The sequence below is a fragment of the Saimiri boliviensis genome, chromosome 19 (assembly GCF_048565385.1).
Source record: "Saimiri boliviensis isolate mSaiBol1 chromosome 19, mSaiBol1.pri, whole genome shotgun sequence".
Taxonomy (NCBI): domain Eukaryota; kingdom Metazoa; phylum Chordata; class Mammalia; order Primates; family Cebidae; genus Saimiri; species Saimiri boliviensis.
This window is the reverse complement of record NC_133467.1, coordinates 35,303,558-35,322,589: the sequence shown is the minus strand read 5'-3', so window position 1 is coordinate 35,322,589 and position 19,032 is coordinate 35,303,558. Positions and strand designations below refer to the sequence as shown.

At 38.2% G+C, this 19,032-nt stretch overlaps 1 protein-coding gene across 3 annotated transcripts in view; it reads right to left on the bottom strand.

The window, feature by feature from the left end:
• ASH1L (ASH1 like histone lysine methyltransferase) overlaps positions 1 to 19,032 on the bottom strand; it is a 211,600-nt gene that overhangs the window by 97,963 nt on the left and 94,605 nt on the right. For all 3 annotated transcript variants that reach the window (XM_074389797.1, XM_074389796.1, XM_010348410.3), the window contains exon 4: positions 4,325 to 4,426. In XM_074389797.1, coding sequence (XP_074245898.1) covers positions 4,325 to 4,426 — 102 coding nt within the window. The remainder of the gene's footprint in view (positions 1 to 4,324; positions 4,427 to 19,032) is intronic.

The following is a 19,032-nucleotide window of genomic DNA, read 5'->3' as shown; positions in this document are numbered from 1 at the left end:
GCTAAAGTAACCTTTTGGGCGTTCCAACTTTATGCATGGAAATCTGATGTGGTCTTCTGTTCTACTAGAGTCCTAAGCTCTGTCTTCTGTCTCTTGCACCTGGATGTGTTCCAATTGCCAGGCTCCCAGCCACCAGAGATCAAGCAGATGTCAAGCAGCTCTAATGCTCTTTATCTCTGTTGAAAACTTTCTGAAGTTTCTGGTTTCCTATTTAGTTACTTCTAAGTTCAATCATACTATAAGAAATGTTGTCCATGTATTTTTAGGTTTTAGATAACAAAGTGTTTGTTTGCCCTGCACATCTAATCTACCACATTGCTGGAAATAAACAGCTCTAATTTATCTCAATGCCACCTGAATTTTAAGTCTTCTTTCACTCTTTCAAGCTCCCAACTTTCACTCTCTCAGACTATTTTTTCTTATTTTCCCAATCATTTGACATGTTCTGATCAAATCTCTTGACCTCTTTGTGACATTTAATGTTGACTAATCTGTTCCACTCTTAAGTCTCTCTTTTTTAGGCTTCTGTGATATATATGGTTTGATGTTTCATATTTACGTCTCATTCACTAAACATCTTTTCTTCCACTTCCCTCCAAAATGCCCAAGTTTCTTAGGTCTCCACCCCTGTCACTTCATTTAACACATTCTCCCTCGGTGATCTCTTTCACTGCCAATTCAAGTTCATATATATACTAGTAGATCTTTATATCTATCACAGATGTCTTTCAAAGTATAAACCACTGCTTCCAACAGTCTATTCAATATCTTTACCTAAATAGGCCAAAGACAGGTCAAATTTAATATATCCCAATCTGAAGCCATAATCTACTCTGTCTGCATGCATCTGTCACACTCCATTCTTCATATTGTAATGTTGTGGCATTTTTCTAATAATATTATTACTAATAAATATTTGCTATCCACTACTCCCCACCACCAAAAGGATTATACTTTCTAGTCCCATTAACACAAGACTTAACCATGTTACTTGGTTTGGCACTGAAACATGAGAGGTAACATTGCATGCATAAATTTTAATCGCCAGTTAGTGCTTTACTACGGCCCTTTCCCTCTGCCAGAAGACAAGCAACATTCCAGATACAGGCTCTCTGTTAGCTGGGGTCCTAGAGGGAAGGCAACATGGAGTGGACTCTTGATGGTCACACAGCATGAACAAAAAATAAGCCTTTGTTGTTTTAAGCCACTGAGATTTGGGGATCATTTTTTAACAATGTAAGACCTATCCTATTCTTACTGATAGAGTATATCAAATAATTTATCTTGTCAGAAATTGTTCAGTAGCTTTCAATGGCATGCACAATGACGTTCCAACTCCTTTGAATGAAAAAGCATGTCATATATGATATAGTCCCCATTATTATTTTTACAACCTCCTTTTCCAACCACCATCATCACCGCTTTTAGACATTAGTCATAACCAGCAATGTGTGATTCTTCAAGAACAATATGCTATTTCATGGTTTTGTGCCTTTCTTCAAAAGTGCCATTGTTACTGTACTCAATACACTTTGCCCTTTATGTTGTCTCACTTGCCTACTTAAGTAAATTCAATATATAGTGTGTATGTGACTTATTCAGTGATATCTTCTTTAGTCATTTGAAGTGGTTAGTGCTTGAGTTTCCCTGTGTCATAGCATTTTGTACACCGCTCTGATTCATAATTTAATACACTGCTTTTCAGTGAATATGTCTGAATTGAGGCCAGTAACTTCATCTTATTCATGTATGCCTTTCCAGTGGTCACTAATCACACACAGCAACCCTCAACAGAAATCTTATTCAATGAACAGAATAGTCTCATCGCAAAAGAAACATTATGAATGTAGATATTCTTGCTTTTGCTTACAAAAGTAAAATATTTTGGTGATTTTCATCAATATGTCCCTTATCAAAATCTCATTCATTTGTTCAGAGGTTGATGAACTTTTTCTGTAAAAGGCCAGAGAGTAAATATTTTAGGCTTTTGAGGACACACATAATCCCTACCTCATATTATTATTTGTCTTCCCCCACCCCCAAGCTTTTAAAAACATAAATATCATTCTTAGCTTGAGGGCTACACAAAAACAGGTCTTGGATTGCATTTGGCCCACAGGCTGAGTTTCCTTACCCTGGTCTAGGTAGACATCAGAGAAATTAAGTCATTTATGTTAGAGTATAAAAGTCTCTCCAAGGTAGTATAAAAACAAAGCACCGAGAGAGACAACTATCACTGCTGCCAAAGGGACAACTGGACTAACAAAGAGCTTCTAAAGATAATCATCAATTAAATTCAACAAATACCATATTGATACAATTTGAAAGGCCTTCCAATTCTTCAAAGACCTAGAGATAGAAAGGTAGGAGGATAATGTCACTTCCTTATTTAAGTTTTCACAACTTCAGACTGTGTTTAAGGCTCTACATCACTAGCTCTCTACTACCTTTAAAACCTCATATTAAAAAACTGTCTTTGGCTGGGCACAGTTCCTCACCCTTGTAATCCCAGCACTTGGGGAGTCCAAGGCGGGCGAATCACCTGAGGTCAGGAGTTCGAGACCAGCCTGGCCAACATGGCGAAACTCCGTCTCTACTAAAAATACAAAAAACTTAGCCAGGCATGGTGGCATGTGCCTCTAATCCCAGTTGCTTGGAAGGCTGAGGCAAGAGAATCACTTGAACCGGGAGTCAGAGTTTGCAGTGAGCTGAGATTGCTCTACTGCACTCCTGCCTGGGCAATAGAGTGGAGCTCCATCTCAAAAACAAATAAAAACGGTCTTTAGTCCAATCACACTGGCTTACTTATTTATTTACTGACTGGTTGATTGAGACAGAGTCCTGCTCTGTCGCTCAGCGGAGTGCAGTGGCGCGATCTCAGCTCACTCTAACCTCCGCCACCCAAGGTCAAGTAATTCCCCTGCCTCAGCCTCCTGAGTAGCTGGGACTACAGGCACCCGCCATCACTCTCAGCTAATTTTTTGTATTTTAGTAGAGATCGATTTCAGCAGGTTGGCCAGAATGGTCTCAATCTCCTGACCTTGTGATCCTCCCACCTCGGCCTCCCAAAGTGTTGGGATTACAGGTGTAAGCTACTGCACCCAGCCTATTTTCTTGAACACTCTTAACTTTCTTTAATATATTCTTCTCTATCAGGAATTAACCTACCATTCTCCATCTCTCCCAATAAAATTAATAAATTTTAAAAAATTATTTCTTACTCTTCAATCGTCAGGTAAAGGCAGAAGACAGGTATAAATCATCCTCTTTTTGTTGTTGTTGTTGGTAAACACACAAACTGTCAGTAAAAAGAAAACTGAGACCATCCTAGTCAACAAGGTGAAACCCCGTCTCTACTAAAAATACAAAAAGTTAGCTGGGCATGGTGGTGCGTGTCTGTAATCCCAGCTACTTAGGAGGCTGAGGCAGGAGAATTGCCTGAACCCAGGAGGCGGAGGTTGCGGTGAGCCGAGATCGTGCCATTGCACTCCAGCCTGGGTAACGAGAGCAAAACTCTGTCTCAAAAAAAAAAAAGAAAACTGGAAGCATACCCTACATGTCTGTATTAATTATACAAACATACTGTATTAATGGGTTGTAAATATATAAACATTAGCAATTAATAAGTTTAAAAATAACTATTAATAGAGGTTCTCCTCACAACCTCTTAATTATTTTGCATATCCCTAGAGATTCATGAATGCTACCTTGGAAATTACTAGTTTACTAAACATTTTTTTTTAGACAGAGTCTCAACTCTGTCGCCAGGCTGGAGTGCAGTACAGCGATCTCCACTCACTGCAACCTCCACCTCCCAGGTTCAAGAGATTCTCCTGCCTCAGCCTCCCAAGTAGCTGGGATTACAGGCACATGCCACCATGCCTGACTAATTTTTGTATTTTTAGTGTAGATGGGGTTTCACCATGTTGAACAGGCTAGTCTCGAACTCCTGACCTCGGGTGATCCACCCGCTTCAGCCTCCCAAAGTGCTGAAATTATAAGCATGATCCACCCACCCCCGGCTTTAGGTTTTAAGCAGTTTTATGTATATTTAAATCTTTATTAAATAGCTACAATCCACATTCCCCTATTATGCCCAACACATTGTTTTACTTCAACTTGGTAAAGGTACTATATTGTTTCAATGTACATTACTGATTCTCACATACCAAGTCACTGTTTCAACTCCTTTGAATTAAAAAAAAAAATACCACATATGATACAGTTCCCATTATTTTTTCTACAACATTACATTGTAACTCCTTACTCAAAAATAACAAACGGAAAACTATCTTGAAAATCTGGTAAAACAAATAGCACTAGCCTGTTGAAGAAGTACTCTCAGATGAAGACCTTTTCCGGGTAGGACTACAATTTGTGCTCTCTGCTGGTCGCTGGGAGGGTTTATCAGAGGTTGGCTGGGAACCTGGAGAAACAGAAAAAGACAGAAATCACAGAAAAATTCAGGTCTAAAAATAATGCCAAACCATCCTTTGTTAGAATTTGTTACAGTTTAGTTGCTGCCACTGTTATCCCCTGTAATAATATGACTTGTACGCTAACATAGGAGGAAAATAAGCAGAGGACAAACCATACTCTAGGCTGTTGTCACAATTTCACAGGTCTTTTTTTTTTCTTTGAGACAGTCTTGCTCTGTCGCCAGGCTGGAGCATGATCTCAACTCATTGCAACCTCCGCCTTCCAGGTTCAAGCAATTCTCCTGCTTCAGTCTCCTGAGTAGCTGGGACTAGAAGCTCGCACCACCATGCCCGGCTAATTTTTTGTATTTTAGTAGAGATGGGGTTTCACCATGTTGGGCAGGATGGTCTCGACTCCTGACCTCGTGATCCGCCTGCCTCAGCCTCCCAAAGTGCTGAGATTATAGGCATGAGCCACCATGCCTGGCCTCACAGGTCTATATATATAATTCATCCTGTTACATTACCATAGAAAAAAATAGTTTTTACTTTTTTTTTTTTTTTACCACTTTTTTTACTATTATTTTTTAAATAATAGAGATGAGGTTTCACCATGTTGGCCAGGATGGTCTCGATCTCTTGACCTCATGATTTGCCCGTCTCAGCCTCCCAAAGTGCTGGGATTGCAGGCATGAGCCACCATGTCTGGCCAAATGTATAGTTTTAATGGAAGAATAAACAATATATGATTTAGATTTCACGTGTTACTAGCATAAAACATTATTTAAAATATTGATATTTTAACCAAATCTTTTCTGGATTATTTATAAAAATTCACCATCTAAACTGACAAAATTTACAGTGCAATTTACTTTAAAAAGTTGATGTAAGAAAAGCAGGTCCAACTTGACCATGTCATTTAAGAGAATCAGAGATTAAAAGAAAAGGATCAGGCTGGGTGCAGTGGCTCATGCCTGTAATCCCAGCACTTTGGGAAGCCAAGGTGGGTGGATCACCTGAGGTCAGGATTTCAGGACCAGCCTGGCAAATATGGTGAAACCCCATCTCTACAAAAATACAAAAGTTAGCCAGGCATGATGGTGGGTGCTTGTAATCCAAGCTACTCAGGAGGCTGAGGTGGAAGAATCACTTGAACCTGGAAGGCAGAGGTTGCAGTGAGCAGAGATCATGCCATTGCACTCTAGCCTGGGCAACAGAGCAAGACTCTGTCTCAAAAATAAAGGCTCCAACCTTAAACCCACATGTCCTATTCAATTCACAGAAATAATTTTCACATTCTATGTTTATCCTCCTTTAGCAAATTCTAGAACTGGTAATTTAATCCATGAAACAGAAAACAGAGTAAATCTCTTTTAAAGAAAAGCTATACACATAAGGATCCCTGGCTATATAAAGCTCATGAAGACAAAGAAACTCAATTTCCTTTCAAAAAGTTTCATGCTTTTAGAAAACCCCAAATCTATACAGCATAATTTAATACATTTCCTGCTCAAAAGAGATGTTGTTCATATAAGATTATTTTCCTGAATAACCTGATTATTATTCTTACATTGAATTCCTTTTACTTTCTTCTTCCTGTTGTCTTGTGAAGAATGCATTCCTTATAATCTAAAATGCCAGCTAGTAAGAGTAGGTAATGAATGTCCACCTCACGTTGGTGAAAAACTAGTAGTACTCTTTTATGCTCACTTATAGGAAAAAATTACAAATAAAAAAACTTACATGTAACTGGAGCCACAAAAGGTTTAAGAAATCAAAAGGTTAAGATTTTAAAGATCTACCCCTAAATGAAAGTTAACTACTAAAAGAAGATGTGACTAATTCACTGAAGGACAACTTAAGGTCAGAAGAACTGAATGGAACTAAGTTTGCTGTTTCATTTTCTCTACGAGAAATAGTAGACCATAAACCTTGCTTTAATTAAACAGTATCTTAAATCACATTACTGTAAACAGTCTAGTAGGCTATGGGAAGCTCTGCTCAGGTAAGATGTAAGACTATATGCTGCCATTCAAGAGTAACAGGTTAGATTTTTTTAGAAAATTAATGATAGTACATCCTACTTCTGAAACACAGTGATGATTGATATAAACCTATTCAAGAAGCAAGACTGTTTACTACTGAATCCTAAAAAAAGATACAAGAGGGATTTTTAAATCTGACAGTATAATAAATTCCCGAGTGTGGTTCAGATGAGAGAATTCCACTAACTGAATATCACAATGAAACACCTTAAGAAATAAAAGTCCAGGCAACAGTGAAGACATAAAACTTTAAGTATTAATACTGCAAACTTCATACACTGGACAAATACATGTATTTCCTACCCAAGACAGAAGACAACAGTGGCCAAGAAGCCTCAGGTAATAGTCAACTCTCTTTATCACCATTCCTGATCGTGGATTAAGTACTAAGAAAAGAAGTGGTTTGAGAGCGCGTTTTTTTTTTTTTTTTTTTTTTTTTTTGCTGGGGGAGATGGACTTTCTCTGGGTCCCCCAGGTAGAAGTGCAGTAGTGCAATGTCAGCATACTACCACTGCCTCCTGAGTTCATGTGATTCTCCTGCCTCAGCTTCCTGAGTAGCTGGGATTAGAGGCATGGGCCACTATACACAGCTAATTTTTGTATTTTTAGTACAGATGGGGTTCCACCATATTGGCCAGACTGGTCTTGAACCCCTTATCTCAAGTGATACGCCTGCCTCAGCCTCCTAACATGCTGGGATTACAGGCGTGAGCCACTTTGTCTGGCCCTGAGAGTACTTTCTATAAAGTGTTTTCTCTCAGTCATAAAATAACATTTATTAAGTGAGTATTGTTTATATACTTGGTACTATGCTAGACCCTGTGAAGCTGGGGGAAGAAATATACAAAGAGTAATAGTCTCTGCCCTCAAGGAGCTTATTAATCACTGTGTGTATCATCATACATTATATTTTAGGTGGCACCTGTGCCATCCATTCTTGAGCTCCAACTTAAGTTCTTAGGCTATTTGGTAATGTTTCCTGAATTTCTTCGTCATCTTCCAGAAAGTCTTGATGAATGCTTCAACAATTCCTTGGATCATCAGGATATCCTGAGAATCACCCTGCCTGGCCTCACCCACCTCAGGGTAAAAAGAGGGTACAGGCAATTTCTTCAAAGCTCCTTCTTTTGGTGGCATCTGGAGCTTCAGAGGAGGCAGTGGGAGACGGAATGGGGGTCAGATCCCTGGAGATCGTAATTGACAGCACTGTACAGCAATTCCTGAGAAACTGAAACAATTGAGAGATTGGCTTAGCTTACTTAGCTTCTGAGCCATTTTTCATTTCCTGAAAGCCAGCAGCCTATTCCTAGGATTTAATAGACTTGATTAAACCTCAATCAGGAAGGTTCTCATTTTTCATTTTTAAAAGTTAGTTTGAATTCCCTGTTCACACAACGTAGAAATATTCTTAACAGTATTCCATATTTTAAAAGAATAAAGTTATATCCCTGAGATACAGATCTCTATCACTTGGTAATCATCAGCTCTAGCAACTTATTTCATTTAAAAACAGTGCGCGCAGACGCAGTAAGAAGACGAGGATGCCTGTAAAAACATTACTTAATGATATAAAGCAACCAAAATTAAGACTGGTAAGTGATGCTATCACTTATGTACAAGAAATAGCAACCAGTTAAAGATGCTCGAAGTATGTTAAAATTAGCCCAACGGTAGGAATCATATGAAATCTGCAAACGTTAGCTGTAACACTGCCAGAAACATACTGTTTTATAAGTGCCAATTTGCAGTTAGGCTTCCAAGAAGAACCAGATAATGCTCAGAGAACCAGTATGTCCACTTCAACAGAGACCAATATGTATTTATGTGTCCAAATCTAAAACATAATGCAGAGTTGTGTGTGATATGGTGTTCAGCGACTATGGAGCATTCTGGGTTTGACTCCCGGCTCTGGTACAAATTAAAACTAGAGAGAATCTACAGAAGTAAACGTGCCTGGAGTTTGGTTTAATAAAGCTAAGTCACAGCATTATTGTGAGTCCCAAAATGAGATAATATAATACAAAAATAACTTTATAAAATTTAAAATGTTTTATAAATATTAGTGACTATTATATATAAATTGACTCCTTAGGTTTATCATGGAATTTTTAGATAGGCAGGTGTGAGGGCTCATGCCTGTAATCCCAGAACTTTGCTAGGCGGATGTGGCTGGGTTGCTTGACTTCAGAAGTTCGAGACCAGCCTGGGCAGCGTGGCAAAACTCAGTCTCTACAAAAAAAAAAAATACAAAAATTAGCTGGGCATGGTGGCGCATGCCTGTTGTCCCAGTTACTTGGAAAGCTAATGTAGGAAGATCACTTGAGCCTAGGAGGTAAAGCCTTTAGCGAGCTGTGACTGCACCACTGCACTCCATCCTGGACAACAATGAGACCCTTGCCTCAAAATAATAATAATAATAATAATAATAAAAACAGAAGAAGAGCAGTGAGTTATACCCAGTAGGGAGCTAGAACTAGCCTATAACATCAAGCCTTTACCTTAAACATAGAGTGAATCCAATTAAGTACTACTATTCATACAGGCACCTCCAGGGATGATAGGCACTTGCAGGGTAGGAAAAAGTTACTCTGAATCTTCTAATTCACTGACTCTTCGCCACAGCTTTTCCAGAGTATGCCCAAGAGATGAGTCAGAACCAGAAGATGTCTGGCTTTCTGCTTACAGGGAGAAAGTAGTTTTCTGCCTTCCCTACTTAGCTCTTTTTGTTGCTGTCTCTATCATGTGACAAACATTTGCTCATGTCTTAAGAGTGGCCATTTTAGATTTGCCTGGAAGGATATGTGGAGGCTCCCCACTCCATAAAGAACAAGAGGTTTATTATGAATTCTAGTTCAAGAAACTGACACTTCCTCAAAGCATATACACAAAGAACACAATTTTAGATATCAAAGAGTTCCCATTATTTTTCATTTCAAAAGACTATAAAGCAGGATAAGTACTTCAGAAGTGAATAAAGACTATAAACAGGAATTCCTCAGTTCACATATTACTGGATAAACGACTAGTGTGTGTCTCAACACTCAGATAATGACAGCTTCAGTAATAGGTTTCGAAATTCTACACACATTAAACGCAGGAAGTAGAAATTACACGCAAGCTGCAAAAAAATTACGTATCTAAATAAATTGGATTTGAGGATAAATTTAAGTTGAATAAGGGAAATACTTTTTCTTCAGCTGGAAATAAAGGCCCTCATGTAAACAAGGTAGACTATTGGTAAGAAAAAAGACAGAAAGAGAGAATACCATAAACTGGAATAATACAAACAGAATTAAGAATTAAAACCAGACTACTTCTCTCTCTTTCTCTCTCTCTCTGACTCTAACTCTCTCTCATTCTCTCTCTGACTCTCTCTCTAAAAAAAAAAAAAAAAAAAAAAGAATTAAAATCAAACTTGCTTATGTGAAGAAACCTTGGAAGTGGAAGTGGTTTTAATTATAGACTCTCTGAATATTATTTGGCCAGGATTTGATGAACTTTTAAAGATAAAGACAGTATTTAGAGAAACATTTTTGTCAGTTTAAATGAAAGAGGAAAGGAATTACTTTTACAGCAAAACCTTAAGATGAAATCAAGGATTCAAACTGTCAGAAAGTTGAAAAGAAAAAAAAAGAACACAACTGAATCATAAAGAAATAAGATTATGAAAATCTTTGTAATAAACACAAAATGAGCAGAAACCAAGAAGCTATTCTCAAATTGACTTGTCACAAAAAATCTTGATCGACATTTCCATTGTAGGAACTAAAACAGATCAAAGATAAAAAAAGAAATGCTACTTCTACAGATGCCTGGGTGTGAAAACAGAGTAAAACAGGCAAAGATATCAAAATAAAGAAAATTCCCACTGATAATGTGTCTGTAGTGGTTGAGGCATCCCAAAGAATCATGGAATAAAGATTAAACTAAGTACTAATTGAAGCCCTGAGCATCCCAGCCTAGAAAAACAAGGAATTTCTCTGGTGCCAAATACAAATCAGCAAAAAATACAGTGAATTAAATCAATAGTTGGTTGGACAAAACATATATTTCTTTACCTTAAGTTCACTATTAAAGCTGTTATAACTTAATGTAGTATGAATTTTGGTCACACTCTGTTTGAAGATCAACACTAAAAACACAAATAACGAAGAAATCATTTATATGAGTGGAATATTTGATGTTTGCAATGCCAGAAATATCTTTGGGTGAATTATGAAAATATAGGTTAAGTATGCAAGTCTGGAAGAATGCTATGTAGTCAGTTATAATATATTATTGATTTTAAAATAATATGTTTTAAAAGTTTTCTAACATTAAAATTGTTCCTTCCCACCAAAATTAAATCATGTTACCAAAGTTTAGTTTTAAAAAAGAGTCTTCATCTTTCATTATTTCTAAGTCAAAACTATTTGGGAATGTGTGTTAAACAATGACTAAAACAAAACTGGTTGTAATAAAAATGGCTACCATAGTAAAAGAATACAAACATAATATACCAAATTATTCGAGAACTTCTAATCAAGTTTGAGCTCTCAGATTCAAGTTCTGAATCCTTTGGTACAGTTCACAGTTCATAGCCGCTTTGGAACCCTCCCGTGAAGGGGCTGAATGCTAAGATAAATGCTAGGTCCATAATAAAAACAGCTGTTTTCAATTGTGGGAAATACACTCACAGAAAGCAATACATTTTATCTGACAAACCAACTAGATGCACTATAAGAGAGCATGACTCAGAGCCTGTGCTGGCGATTTTGAAGCTAAAAAGTCTGTTTTTCTCTCTCTAATTAGGCTATTTTTCATAATGCCCAAATCACATCATTTACTGAAATGGAATTCTTCTGGAAATTCCCATAAACTGCACTAACCACATCCACAATCAATTTTCCGCTTTCATCTCTGTATGTTCACACTTCATTTATAGACAGATCTTTTTTCTATGTTTTAAATTTCTTTTTTAAATTGATACATAATAATAGTATATATTTATGGGGTACATGTGATTTTTTTTTTTTTGAGATGGAGTTTTGCTCTTGTTACCCAGGCTGGAGTGCAATGGCATGATCTCAGCTCACCCGCAACCTCCGCCTTCTGGGTTCAGGCAATTCTCCTGCCTCAGCCTCCTGAGTAGCTGGGATTATAGGCACGCGCCACCACGCCCAGCTAATTTTTTGTATTTTTAGTAGAGACGGGGTTTCACCATGTTGACCAGGATGGTCTCGATCTCTTGACCTCATGATCCACCCGCCTCGGCCTCCCAAAGTGCTGGGATTACAAGCTTGAGCCACCGCGCCCGGCGCATGTGGTATTTTGTTACATGCATAGAATGTATAAGCATCAAGTCAAACATAAACGAAAACAAACAAACAAAAAAGAATCAAGTCAGCGTATTTCTGTATCCATCACCTTGCATATTTATGATTCCTATGTGTCAGGAACATTTCAAGTCCTCTCATATAGCAATTTTTGAAATACACAATATAGTACTGTCACCTATAGTAACCCCAGCCTGCTATTGAACATTTGAACTTATTCCTTCTAACTGTTACATGGGTCTGTCTTACACACAGCACTAGAGAAATTGTTTGAAATTAGTATATTCTGATCAATGCTTATACCCTTCAGTTAAAGAGAAAACAAAACTCGGTATTCTTTGCTCCAATCTATATGCTTTTACAGTGAATATTCTTTTTCCAAAAAAATTATATACATATACTTAATCCTCACTTATTCTTGGAGGACAAAATATTCATCATCACCGAATGCATCAAAAGAATGTATATAACTTTTTTTTTTTTTTTTTTTTTTTTTTTTTTTGAGACGGAGTTTCGCTCTTGTTACCCAGGCTGGAGTGCAATGGCGTGATCTTGGCTCACCGCAACCTCCGCCTCCTGGGTTCAGGCAATTCTCCTGCCTCAGCCTCCCTAGTAGCTGGGACTACAGGCATGTGCCACCATGCCCAGCTAATTTTTGTATTCTTAGTAGAGACGGGGTTTCACCATGTTGACCAGGATGGTCTCGATCTCTTGACCTCGTGATCCACCCGCCTCGGCCTCCCAAAGTGCTGGGATTACAGGCGTGAGCCACAGCGCCCGGCCTAAGAATGTATATAACTTATATGCAGTAAATCATTTACAATAATGTCCCACTGTTTGCTTATTCTATTACTTGTAAGCTATAAATGCTAAACGAAAATACTCTATTCCAGGCCTCCCCAAACTACGGCCCGCGGGCTGCATGTGGCCCCCTGAGGCCATTTATCCGGCCCCCCACCACACTTCAGGAAGGGGCACCTCTTTCATTGGTGGTCAGTGAGAGGAGCACAGTATGTGGCGGCCCTCCAATGGTCTGAGGGACAGTGAACTGGCACCCTGTGTAAAAAGTTTGGGGACGCCTGCTCTATTCTACTGCTCTGCCAGTTTTAGAATTCAGGTGCTAAGTTCTGTCATGTGTAGCCAGCGATGAGTCATATATGCTGAAAAACAGGGATGGAATAACTGGCATTCCAGGTCAGAAACTCTTGCTCTTAAGACCCATTTCACATCTACTTAACATACACACATAAATTAAACAGAATCACTATCATGACTGATAACCAGGAAACCTGGCCTTATTTAAGTATATAATTTTACTATAATTTCAGTTACATCAAGCTGACTTTATAGCTGTTAGCCTGTAACAGTACAGAACAGTATATGCTAGAAAAATAAGCTAACTACCATATGTACCTAATTTATAAAAATAATTAGAACTGTTATGCCTTTTAAGGCTTCATAAGATTTAGTTTTACAGTGAATATACTAGTTTACTTTAAAAATGCTCAAAGTGAAGTCAGTTTGATTCCCCATTTTTGAAACAAGAAAGGTTAATTATCTTGCTAGAGGCTGCACATGCTAGAGTCCCTAATCCGATTTCATTTATTTTTCCTGAAATTTATCTCAACATGATTTATCAAATATGCCTGTTTTACCCCCAACCAACACTTATGATGAATCCACTCAATACAAATAGTAAATAATCCTTATTTTTTCCTTCATCAATTATCAGTTTGAGATATGTTTTACTTAACAATTTGTATTCTGCTTTATTTAAAAAAAACCTCTTTATTCTGGAATAATTTTAGGTTTACATAAAAGTTACAAAGATAGTACAGAGAATTCTCATATATCCTTTACCCAATATCCCCCAATGTTAACATCTTACATAACTATGGTACATTTGTCACAACCAAGAAATCAACATTGGAATAATACTATTAACAAAATTCCAGACTTTGTTTAGATTTTGCCAATTTTTTTCCACTCATGTCCTTCTTCCAGTGTCAATCTGGGATATCACATTGCATTTAGTTATGTCTCCTTAGTGTTCTCTGTTCTATAGTTTCTCAGATTTTCCTTGTTTTTTCAGGTGATAACATGATACTTTTTAGTACTGGTCAGGTATTTGTAGAATGTACTTTATTACTTTTTATTTATTTTTTCTGGCTAGACTTAACACATTCTATCAGAGAGTACATGATATCACCATGCCTTATCATTGGTGAAGTTAACCTTGAACTTGGTTAAGGTGCTGTCTGTCAGGCCTCTACACTGTAAAGTTACTGTTTCTCCCTCTTCATACTCTGTTCTTTAACAGTTAGTCAGTCCAGCCCATATTCAAGAAGAGGGAAATTAAGTTCTACCTCCTGAAAGGGGTGATCTACATAGTTTCTTTGGAATTTTTCTGTAAGGAAACTTTGCTCCTTTCCTGCCAAGTCTTTATTTAGTCAATCATTTATTTATATCAACATGGATTCATAGATACTGACTTTATTTTTTAGACTACAATCCAGTACTGTCATATTTATTTTGTTGTTCAAATTGTCTCAGCTTTGACCACTGGGAGACATTTCAGGATAATAATACCCTGAAGGTGATCAACAATATTGTATATATCTATTATACAGTAGGTGGTTTTTGGAACATTTCAACATGATACCAAATGTAAAATGAATCTATCTTCAATTTATATATGGAAAAAAATCAACTGAAGACCGAGAAGATCAATTAAAAATCGCATGTAGTTATGCATTTCTTAAACCTTTATACTTCAAAAAGCAACCTGACATCACAGATTCAGAAAATTTAATTACATATTCAACAGAATGCTATAGAATAACAGAATGTCATTATAAGGAAAAAGCAAATAATAAACCAGTCAGAAGTGATACAAAAGAAAACATTGAAGAAAAAAATAGCAAATTGTAAAGGTGTAAGAATTTTAATTGTTTGCATTTCCTAACTTCCATTCCTCAGCCTCCAGAAATCTAACATTTGCCACTATACAAATAATGGCTCTCAGACACAAGACAACGTAACTGCCAAAGCCAAGTATCTACTTTCAGTACTTACCTAATCAATATCACATAACACTTGACACTCTTGACTACAAACTCACTCAAAAAACCCACCATATTCACCATAAAAACTGTCATTCCTTCTCATAGCCTTAATAATCATGTATCTAAAATTATCTTTAGGTTTGACCTCTATTTTGATAAACCCACTGTATTCACCATAAATACTATTCAACATATATACCGTCATTCCTTCTCATAGCCTTAATAATAACATATTATCTTCAGGTTTGACCTCTCCTTTGCACTACAGATCCATCTGTCCTACAAAACAGGCTTGAAATCCAAATCTATTATCTATTTCCAACCTTATCCTTTTGCATACCCCATTTCACTTAATCGTATCATCTCTACCTTGGATCAGAACCTCCTAATATTTTGTGGGAGCAGTTTCCAAACTGATCCACCTGATATCCTTTTTCTTTTTTCTTTTTTTAAGAGATGGGGTTACGCTGTTGGCCAGGCTAGTCTCGAACTCCTGAACTCAAGTGATCCACCCGCCTCGGCCTCCCAAAGTGCTGAGATTACAGGCGTGAGCCACTGCACCTGGCCACCTGATCTCCTTTTTCTAATCCATCTATCACACTGCTGTTAATGTAATCTCAACAAATTATTTCCCATCTTAAAACCCTTAACTTCTCATTCCTTATAAACTCTGCACTCTTCAGAGTCGAATATAAATAGGGCTTTATGATCTGCCTATCTTTCCAGTTCCACCTCTTGGGTCCCATATCAAACCATTAATCTTAACTAAGCACAGCAACACATCCCCAAGCCCTTGCAAAGCTGATTTCTATGTAAGAAACTGTTGTCACATCTTATTCTTTACATGCTAAATTCAAAACTCCTTCTTCCTTCCCAAGCCCTTTCAAATGAGTCCCTCACTTCTCTACTCCCCAAAATGCCTTTTGACTATGTCAATATTAAGAACTCACTATTTGTATACATGTCTAAACTATAAATTGACTTTAAGGCAGAAATTTTCTTCTTTTTTTTTTTTTCTGAGACAGAGTCTCACTCTGTCACCCAGGCTGGAGTGCAGTGGCTCAATCTTGGCTCACTACAACTCTGCCTCCAGGGTTCAAGTGACTCTTGTGCCTCAACCTCCTGAGTAGGTAGGACTACAGACACATGCCACCACGCCTAGCTAATTTTTGTATTTTTACTAGAGGCGGGGTTTCATCATGTTGGGATAGGTTGATCTCGAACTCCTGACTTCAAATGACCCACCCACCTTGGCCTCCTAAAGTGCTGAAATTATAGCATGTTCCTTCACCTGGCACACAATAGGCATAAAATAATTGTTTACTAAAAGAACAGCTATCATCATAAGAGAATACTTAAGAACAAAAATGAAATACATAAGATACTCCTAAACAAAACCAGTTCTGACTTTCAAAGGGATCAAAACAAAAGATATATGAGCCTGAACTAATATTTTTATCTAGTATTTTGCTTAACTAAAAATTTTTCCTCCATTGGTTTTTAAGACAGCTAAACCTATTTTCACATCTACCTGAAAAAAGTATATTAAGTTTCTGTTAGAAAATCAAGTCACATGTCCATCTACTTATCAACGGTAATTGTGAAGAAGATGGAGAGATTCCAAGATAGAAAATCAATTAACAAAAGAATTTAGACTTACAATATAATAAAGAATATAGCTGGTCTTTGTACCTGGTTCCTGGCACAGAGCTTCAAAAACCTTTGTAATGGGGTGGGCTTGGTGGCTCATGCCTGTAATCCCAGCACTTTGGGAGGTCAAGGCAGGCAATCATGAGGTCAGGAGTTCAAGACCAGCCTGATCAACATGGTGAAACCTCATCTCTACTATAAATACAAAAATTAGCTAGACATGTTGGCAGGCGCCTGTAATTCCAGCTACTCAGGAGGTTGAGGGAGGATAATTGTTTGAACCTCCGAGGCAGAGGTTACAGTGAGCCAAGATCATGCCACTGCACTCCAACCTGAGTGACAGAGCAAAACTGCATCTCAAAACAAAAACAAAAACAAAAAACCCTTGTAATTACCCGAGTGATAAGAATGTCTTTGTTAAGGCAGCGAGATGACTTCTGAGGTAACTTCAAAATGGGGGCTGGTGATGAGAAAGACCAAACCACTTAACTAAAGGTCTGAAACTTTGGGTCACCCCAACCTCCTAGGAGTGGAGGAGCACTGAAGATTAAGTTCAAAAACATGGTCAATGACTTCATCAATCATGACCACATAACAGAGCCCCAATAAAATCTCTGGACACTGAGGTTAAGTGGAGCTTCTGGGTTGGTGAACACAGTGGTATGCTGGGAGGGTAATGTGCCCAGATTCTATAAGGGGGAGGGTATGGAAGTCTGTGGATCCTTCTTGCACCAAACGCTGCTCTATCTATGTATCTCTTCAATTAGTTGAACTTGATCTTTATCCTTTGTAACAAAACTGTACCCATACTATAGTGCTTTCACAAGTTCTGTGAGTTCTTTTAACAAGTTACCAAAATTGAGGAGGTTTTGGAAATGGCAGAAGTGTGGATGTCTTGGGAACACCAAAATTTGTGACTGGCATCTGAAGTGGAGGGTAGTCTAGTCTCATGATGGACTTTGCTCTTAACGTGAGGTCTTCACTAGCTTGAGGTAGTCTGTATTCAGAATTGAACTAAATTGTACAACATCCAAATGGTGATAGAGAACTAGTGTTAGAACAGTGACTTCAGAGAGGTCTTAGTGGTTTCTGTAGTTATTTTACAAAGAAAAAAAAGGCCAGGTGTGGTGACTCATGCCTGTAATCCCAGTGCTTTGGGAGGCTGAGGCAGGTGGTTCTCTTAAGGTCAGGAGTTCGAGACTAGTCTCGCCAATACGGTGAAACCCCGTCTCTACTAAAAATACTAAAATTAGTCGGGGACGGTGGTGCACTTCTGCAATCCCAGCTACTTGGGAGGCTGAATCAGGAGAATTGCTTGAACCCAGAAGGCAGGTTTTGCAGTAAGCCAAGATCACATCACTGAACTAGCCTGGGCAACAGAGCAAGACTCCATAGAAAGAAAGAAAAAAAGAAAGAAGAAAGAAAAGGAAAGAATAAAGGGAGGGAAGTTCTTATTTAACACAGATTCTTTTGCATATATTAGACTTCCCTGCCATCTTTCTCATTCCCCAAGGACCATGAAACCAGGTTCACATCCATCATTTTCACTCCAACTCCTGTAATTGTTCTCTTGGGTAATTTCAATGTCCATGTAGATGATACATTCAACGGCTGGGCGCAGTGGCTCATGCCAGTAATACCAGCACTTTGGGAAACCGAGACGGGAGGATCATGAGGTTAGGAGTTTGAGAACAGCCTCACCGACATGGTGAAACCATGTCTCTACTTAAAAACAAACAAACAAACAACAACAACAAAAAAAAATTGGCCGGGTGTGGTGGTACACGTCTGTAATCCCAGCTACTCGTCTGTAATCCCAGCTACTCGGGAGGCTGAGGCAGGAGAATCGTTTGAACCCAGGACGCAGAGATTGCAGTGAGCCAAGATTGCGGAACTGCACTCTAGCCTGAGCAACAGAGTGAGACTCCATCTCAAAAAAATAAATAAAAATTTTAAAAAGATGATACATTCAACAACCTGACCTGTCATCTCCTATCACCCTCACCTCAATTTCCTCATCCTTTATACGCTCCTTCTCATAACTCTTAAATTAGAGATCTCGAATTCAAATGTTCCCTGTTTAAATAGCTGAAGAGGGCCCGATACAACACATAACAGAAAACCGTGAGGACTGTGTCAAACAAAAGAATACAAGCAGCAATGAAAAGGGGCATGCCAATACTGAGCCTCAGCCATTACTATTATCCAGGAAATGTGGACTAATTGTTGCTAGATGTTCTAATATTTATAAGAGCAGAATTCCATATTTTATGTGAAACTTCTAGATCTTTTAGCTTGAGCAATTACTAAAAAGTGTCGAGATCATCACAAAGAATCAATGTGGGCTAAAAGCTCACAGTTTTTTGTTGTTTTTTTTTTTTTTGAGACAGAGTTCCACTCTTGTTACCCAGGCTGAAGGCTGGAGGGCAATGACGCAATCTCGGCTCACCGCAACCTCTGCCTCCTGGGTTCAGGCAATTTTCCTGCCTCAGCCTCCTGAGTAGCTGGGATTACAGGCACGCGCCACCATGCCCAGCTA